Below are 8282 nucleotides of genomic sequence, written 5' to 3' on the forward strand. Positions count from 1 at the left end.
TGGATCACGTTCTCCTGAAGAAAGATTTTTTAATAAATTCTTATCTAGTTGTATTTTTACTTTTGTTGATGGACAATTAAAGACATTGAACAACATTAGCTACATTATCTTAACGTGGTAATCCATAAGATCATCTGTGTTGGGCAAATTTCACTGCAAGTTCCAGAATTCCCTTGGTTTTCCATTCCATGTTTTTCCCCAAATATTTTGCCCTTGTCTTTAATCTAAGACAGTCCCTTTCTTTTCTCGAGAGTATGCCTTCTGATCAAATTATTTCTCCAAAAATGGAAACATCATATAGAGGAGTAGAGGAAAAGGACATACAGATTTTTTTTAGGTGCCAGCTAAAAAAGGTTACAAACATTTTTTTTTTAACAAAAAAATGTTATGGATTACCACTTAAAGGTGCATTGTGTACAATTTATGGAACAGAATTGGCAGAAATGGAGGTAATGCATTAGTGCTTGTAATAAGCATTAGTTAATAGTTAAAAGGTCCTTATACGTTGTTTATTAACATTATTGTTGTGTTAATAAGACTATATAAGTGTTAATAACAGTATTTATAAGCAGTTAACTATGCACTTATTAACAAGTTAACTATGCCTTTATAATGTGTTAATAAGACTGTTTAAGTGTTAATAACAGCATTAATTTCAAGATTCTTCATTCAAGAGGTTTATTTGCGGTTAACTCTGCACAGTTAACTATGCTGTTATTATGTTTTAATAAGACTATAAAAGTGTTAACACTTATATAGTCTAAGACAATAATAATGTTAATAAGCATCTTATAAGGACCTTATAAACAATGCTGCCATGTTGCACTGCCACGTTTCTTCTACAGTAGCCCAGAACGGACAAACCGAACACTGGCTCTAGAGAGGGCCTTCATGTTTTTTGTGAGTTTCATGCCCATGGTCTCTTCCACGGAGACCGCCATGTTGCACTGCCATGGGGAGGGGCATTGGTGGACAGGTAATCTGGCATACCGGCGCACCTCTGGGCCGATGTCATTTTAAATTAAAAATAAAAAAATTATTGATCCAACTGCCGGCACATAAAACAGGGACATTGGGACATTTTCTATAGTTACACTGGGTGGCCCAATCAGATCACTTACTTGGCCCCAACTCTCCCCCTCTGTCCTCTGTCCCAGTCCAACCCTGGAGAGGGGTATTTATTTGGTTCTGCAACCTCACTGCTAGATACCACAGAACTGAACACACTGCACCTTCAAAGGTATGAATAAAAATATCCCAGGCTATATTTATATTTATTATTATTTATATTGAGAACGTAATTTTTCCACTCACTCCCAGAACTCAGTAGCAGCAGAGGTGGTGTTGGTCACCATTGTTTGATTTTCAGTTCGATTTGCGGACTGAGAATCCCAATTCTGAGAATCTATACAGTTGGCTGGTAAGAAAAACAAGTATTTCAAAATGGTTTCCTGTGTGAGAAGAATACGGACAATTCTGAACAGTTAAACTTCCTTTAGTTCAATGTGGGGGTTGGTTGTTTTCCATCCATTCAGAAATGCTGGGCTTCGCTCCACTCACTTCACTTTGAACCAACCAAGGGGATGTTCTAATCGACACAAACCAGAGGTCCAACTAATGAGTGAAATAAGCTGCATCTCTGCATGGGTGGAGAAAGACATGGCAGGATTTTTTTTTGTTTCTGAACCTGGAATTTCCCACCCCTGCCTAGAAGTTATCTAGTTAAAAAAAATTGCCACATCCGTTTTAGTTGCATCTCTGCCTCGCATCCATTTTGGTTGGTACGTGCCCCCCACAAAGTCTGAAAATAATTCTTAGGGGGAACCCTTTTTTTTCTTTGTGGAAAAATTCTGTAAGAAACTGTGCAGCGAATTTCCCCCCAGGTAGAGAGACATGTTACAGTCTCCCTAAAATAAATTGCCCTTCCCCTTGGATACATTGCCAATACTATGTACCTGTGTTCCAGGTGTTCCCACAGTTGGCCCAGGGAAGCTCAGCTTGGAAGGAGAATATCAGATAGAGGAGAGCCCAGGCTTGGATGACGATATAGATGAAGTCATAGAGCTTAATCAGCAGATGTCCATATCCAATTCCTAAAATAGAACACACACAGGCATCCTGTGGTTTAAGTTTCATCCATATCGATCCACATATGGAGATGAAATTTGTGAAAATTTAACCAAATTTGACCCCAACTATTGAGCTGGTCCTGCTTGACCGACACACCACTGTTTGTAAACAAAAAGAACGAGATGAGATATAGAGTAAGACACTTTATGACGTTTAAAGAAATGTCATGTATATATAGTGTGATAGTGTTATAGTGTTATAGTGTATAATACTATATTTATATAGTATAGTGTATAGTATATAGTGTTCAGTGTTAACAAGTTCTTAATAATAATAATAATAATAATTATATAATAATTCTCATACCAAATGAATGTTAAAGTTCCATTAATTTTGTCTCCATTACTGAATTTTCCAAATATAGAACAGAAAAAAACACAATGAAGTTGTAATTACAACTAACATGTATTTATTATTATTCCCATGTAAAGTAATTACAATGTTTGTTTTTGTTATTGTTCCAGATGCCAAAAAATAGCCCAAAGTCAGCATTGGCATATTTGAGAATACATAACAAGTGGTATAAGGATGTAGAATTTAACAACGAATGGAATAATCCTCTTTCCAAAATTTAAGAAGATCCAAAAACCACAAACAACAATAAGGTATCTATGTGCATTGATAATATTGAAAATGCAGATTTAAGTTCAGAAGATGAAAATTTTGATGAAACATTGACTGATAAACAACAACATGGTATATTTATGGACACATGTTTCAAACCAGTTGATATTGTACATTAAGTATTAGAGCACCACTTTGATGAAATGTCGTCTGTAGCACCAGCAGAAGGGATCAACCCTGTACCATTATTGGCAAATGAAACCAATGAAGCAAAATGTTTCCCACTTCTTTTCCCAAACAACAATGGGAACACTTGATACGTGTTGTTGTCCAAGGTTGATTCACACCGATCTACATTTGTATCGGGAAAAATTAATAAAACTTGACAAAATCACCGAAGATTGAAGGACATTGGCTTTACATTGAGAACACAGTCACTTTAGGACATCATCAACCAATGCCCTTTGTAACTCGTGCTACATTGCACAGAACCCAGAGAACTGTAATACCTATCTAACACGACTAAACTGGACCCATGTATTGCTGCCTGCAACTTATATTTCCATTTAAGATTTATTTTGGTTTACATTGTTTAAACATGTGGATGCCTCCATAGACAATGTTGCACGGACAGCCTTTTGGGTATTTCTAAGCCTTGGATGGTTATGAATTTCTCCCAGATGAATCCTTATACATACAAATTGTGTTTAAATATAATAATGATTTCTTGTAAAGTAGTCATAGGGACAAGATTAGTCCGATAGAGCATTTAATTAATTAAATTTAGTCACCTAATTATCACATCTCAATTGTTCATGACAGTGTGGAGTCCCAAATACAACATCAATAACACATACATACATACATACATGCATAATACAAGTCAGTAATAGGCTATTTAATGACTTAGAAGAGCAATTGTGTGTGTGCAAAATGACCATATTGATCAATGCCACTCAGTCCACTGTTATCACAATGGTTACTAAGATTTTAAGCTCTAAAAACAGGTAGTTCTCATCAGACACTCTGTTTAGGAGGAAATTCGCATCACCCCTGACCTGACTTGTGTTTCGCGTGTTTGTATGTGTTTTATTTTAATTTGGGCAAGCCCCGACAAACGTTCAGTGACTAGATGATAGGACTGTATGATTCTGGGTAAAATGAGAACCAGAATTCTCTCCCGATTGAGAAATTATAATACCATCTTCAACTGTATATCTGGATTATACTTTGATAACTGAACACCTATTATCACCTTGGAGTATAAATATGTTGTAACTTACTAGGACTGCTGTTATATTGGGATCATTAGTACTTCAAATATTAATTATTGATACTATTATTATGGACTACTGTTCTTTCGCCAAAAGCATGGAATTGGCTGTTGTGAATAAGTATTTCAAGAAGAGGGAGGAACACAGGGTGGCATACGAGAGTGGAGGAAGGTGCACACAGGTGGACTACATCTTATGCAGTAGGTGCAATCTGAAAGAGATTTGTGACTGCAAAGTGATGGTAGAGGAGTGTGTTGCAGTAGAGCAAAAGATAAAATGGTGGAAGTTGAAAAAGGAGCTGTGTTGCATGCAATTTAGGGAAGGGGTAAGGCGGGCAATAGGTGGGAATGAACGGTTACCAGATGACTGGGAAACAACTGCAGAAGTGGTGAGGGAGACGACCAAGAAGGTACTCAGTGTATCTTGCAGTAAGAGGAAGGAAGATAAGGACTCTTGGTGGTGGAATGAGGAAGTACAGGACAGCATAGAGCAGAAGAGGTTGGCGAAGAAGAAATGTGATAGTCAGAGAGATAAAGAAAGTAGACAGGTGTACAAGCTGATGAGGCGCAAGGCAAAGAGAGAAGTGGCAAAGGCAAAGGAAAAGGCATACAACGAGTTGTATGAGAGGTTGGACATTAAGGAAGGAGAAAGGGACTTGTACCGATTGGCAAGACAAAGGGACCAAGCTGGGAAGGATGTACAGCAGGTTGAGGTGATGGAGATAATGATGGGAATATGATGACTAGTGAGGAGAGTATGTTGAGAAGGCGGAAGGAGTACTTTGAGTAGTTGATGAATGAAGAAAATGAGAGGGAGAGAAGAGTTGATGATGTGGGGATAGTGGATCGAGAAGTGTAGCAAATAAGCAAGGATGAGGTGAGAACAGCATTAAAGAAGACGAAGAGTAGAAAGGCAGTTTGCCCAGATGACACACCTGGGGAAGCATGGAAATGTTTAGGTGAGATGGCAGTGGCGTTCCAAATGAGACACCATCCTTGAAAGGGAGAGGATGCCGGAGGAGTGGAGAAGAAGTACTGTATACTGGTACCCATCTTCAAGAATAAGGGAGACGTACAGAGCTTTAACTACAGGGGAATAAAGTTGATCAGCCACAGCATGGGAAAAGGTAGTGGAGGCTAGGTTAAGAGGAGAGGTGGGGATCAGCGAGCAGCAGTATGGTTTCATGCCAGGAAAGTGTGGTATTGCATGAGGAAGTCAGAGGTGGCAGAGAAGTACGTAAGAGTGGTACAGGATATGTTTAATGACAGTCAGACAGTAGTAAGGTGTGCAGTGGGCGTGACGAAGGCATTCAAAGTGGAGGTGGGATTGCATCAAGGATCAGCTCTGAGCCTTTCTTGTTTGCAATGGGGATGGACAGGTTAACAGATTAAATCAGGCAGGAGTCTCCGTGGAATATGATGTTTGCGGATGACATTGTGATCTGTAGCAAGAGTAGGGAGGAGGTTGAGGAGAGCCTGGAGAAGTGGAGGCATGCATTAGAGAGAAGAGGAATGAAAGTCAGCAGTAGTAAGACAGAATACATGTGCCTGGGAGGGAGCTAAGAGCTGAAAGCTGAGAATGCAAGGAGTGGAGGTGTGGAAGGCGTGTGAGTTCAAGTACTTGGAGTCGACCATCCAAAGCAGTGGAGAGTGTGGGAGAGAGGTGAAGAAGAGAGTACAGGCAGGGTGAAGTGGGCGGAGAAGAGTGTCTGGAGTGATCTGTGACAGAAGGGTTCCAGCAAGAGTGAAGGGGAAAGTCTACAGGACAGTAGTGAGACCAGCCATGTTGTATGGTTTAGAGGTGGTGGCACTGACAAAAAGGCAGGTGGCTGAACTGGAGGTGGCAGAGTTGAGGATGTTCAAGTTCAAGCTCAAGTTCAAGAGGTTATTTGTCACATACATATACATACGGTCATACATATATGCAGTGAAATGTCATGACACCCGGTGATTACGCACAATAAGCTTTATAAGCTGTAAAAATACTGAAATGTAGAGATTTTTGATGGAAGTGACAAGTATGGACAGGATTAAGAATGAGTACATAAGAGGGAAAGCTCAGGTTGGACAGTTGGGTGAAAAAGTGAGAGGGGAAATTTAGATGGTTTAGACACGTGTGTAGGAGAGATGAGAGCTACATTGGGAGAAGGATGCTGAGGATGGAGCTGTCAGGCAAGAGGAAAAGAGGAAGTCCAAAGAAAAGGTTTATGGATGTGGTGAGGGAGGACATGCAGGCGGTTAGTGTGAGGGAGGAAGATGCGCAGAACAGAAGGTATTGGAGGCAGACGATCCGCTGTGGTGACCCCTAATGGGAGCAGCCGAAAGAAGAAGAAGGAGAAGACTGATTATGGACTACTTCTATCGCTGTATGCCACTCTTGACTGCTGTTAGTATTGTAAATGACTTTTTTATATTTCTGATATTTCTGTATGTTTTGAACAACTGTTACTATGGAATGCCACTTTTATTAGTAATGCCGCAATATTATAACTTGTACTTAATTAGAGTAACTGACACTTTCCCATACGGGGCATACTAATTAGTATAACGCTACTTAATGGTGGCACGGTGCTGAGTGCATTGCACTGCTGCCTCACAGCAAGAAGGTCCTGGGTTTGATTCCCGCCTGGGGCGCTGTTGGCACCGTGCTCCGGCGGGTTATCTCCCAAATAGGAGCCTTTCTGTGTGGAGTTTGCATGTTCTCCTCGTGCTCACATGGGGTTTCCTCCACCTCACGTCAGTAAGGACCCCCACAAAAACATGCACCCATCATCGTCTGACCAGCGATGGACACTTATCACCTGGTCCCCGGGCGTGTCCACGTATGCTGCCCACTGCTCCTGGCTGTGCCCCCGGAGGAAGGACAAGCCAGGATGGGTCAAATGCAGAGGATCCATTTCACCGGCCACCATCCAAAGCATGTGCATGTGTGTGTGTGTGCAAGCATGTGTTGTAGTGTGGTGTGTTGCGTGACGAATAAAGACTGTTTCCTTCTTCTTCTTCTAATGCTAACTTGTGTAGATAGATAGATAGTGTGAATATGTATTATTTCTTGTCTCTTTTTAATCTGTTTCTGTTTCTTGACTCCCTGGTTTTTGGCGCTGTAATGCCTGAATTTCCCCCTAGTAATTAATAAAGTGTTATATATAAAATCTTATCTTATCTTATATTATCTTATCTAATCTTTTCTTATCTAATGTCTGTCTCTTTTGTTCTCCAACCAGACTGAATTTCCTATCGTATGGCTAAAATTAGCCCGTGCACTCACCTTTTGCCAGTGGACAGATTTTTCCCCAACAGGTGACCATTCCTTCTTGGGTGTACTGGCCAATCACAGTCTCCAAAAGAAACAAGGGTATTCCACAAACCACAGCTAAAATACTATATGGCACCAGAAAGGCCCCTGGGTATAGAAAGCGACACAGATTGAATGAGTCTATGAATTGAAAATGTCAGAGTGCACCAAGTGAATATTTAACGATTGGAACTTTACGACTCACCTCCACCGTTTTTGTAGCAGAGGTATGGGAATCTCCACATGTTACCCAGGCCAACCACATTTCCTGCAACGACCAGAATATATTCCCTTTTATTTGCCCACCGTCCCCTGTCTTCACTTCCACTCTCAGTATTGTTTCTTGTATGTCTGTTCATATCGAAGACAACTAGAGTGATTACAGTGCTGCTCTGTCTGCTGCTCTGTCTTGTTGACTTTAAATACTGTGTACTATTATTTCCTAATATTCTGCACACAAACAAAGCAAAGCCTGTAATTACAGTACTAATAAGGGTGTCTCTGTTTCCAGCCCCTGGGCTTCAAAGTGCTTTACCCAGAGGTGGATTCAGTTTTAAACGGGAGTAGATGTACGCAAACTCACATTTGTCTTCTTGAACAATGATGATGAAAGTTAACTCTGATATTCACAACACTTACCAACAATTGAATTGTTTGACAACGGTTAATAATTATATATTTATGAATGACCATGTACATGTCAAAAAACCAGGGGGGTATTCCCACAAAACAGTGCTGGTTGGCGTGTATTTTTTTGATTGTTTAAATAAAAAGTTGGAAGTTGAAGTGTTACCAGGTACCACCGAGTGATCCGTGCATTGGTGTCTTTCACATGGCGGAGCCATTGTAGTGAAGTTAGGTCGGTCAAGGGGCTGGACAGTGCTGCAAAGTTCGGCACAAACCTCCGATAGTACCCGGCCCGCCCCAAAAACTGCTTTACCTCCTTCTTAGTCTAGTCTTGGGTCTCGGCGTGTTCGCAACAGCGGCGCTTTTATCCACTTGGGGTCAGAGCAGCCCCCC

At 40.7% G+C, this 8282-nt stretch overlaps 1 protein-coding gene across 1 annotated transcript in view; it reads right to left on the reverse strand.

Annotated features, from left to right (window-relative positions):
• The window catches only part of LOC307238297 (sodium- and chloride-dependent betaine transporter-like), a gene marked incomplete at both ends in the record, with an annotated part of 32386 nt that extends 24765 nt beyond the window's left edge, over positions 1-7621 (reverse strand). Inside the window, 4 exons of the mRNA XM_080011230.1 lie at positions 1315-1417; positions 1956-2093; positions 7236-7370; positions 7468-7621. Coding sequence (XP_079867356.1) covers positions 1315-1417; positions 1956-2093; positions 7236-7370; positions 7468-7621 — 530 coding nt within the window. The remainder of the gene's footprint in view (positions 1-1314; positions 1418-1955; positions 2094-7235; positions 7371-7467) is intronic.
• Positions 7622-8282: the final 661 nt, after the last annotated feature.

This window comes from Zeus faber, assembly GCF_960531495.2.
Source record: "Zeus faber genome assembly, chromosome: 12".
Taxonomy (NCBI): domain Eukaryota; kingdom Metazoa; phylum Chordata; class Actinopteri; order Zeiformes; family Zeidae; genus Zeus; species Zeus faber.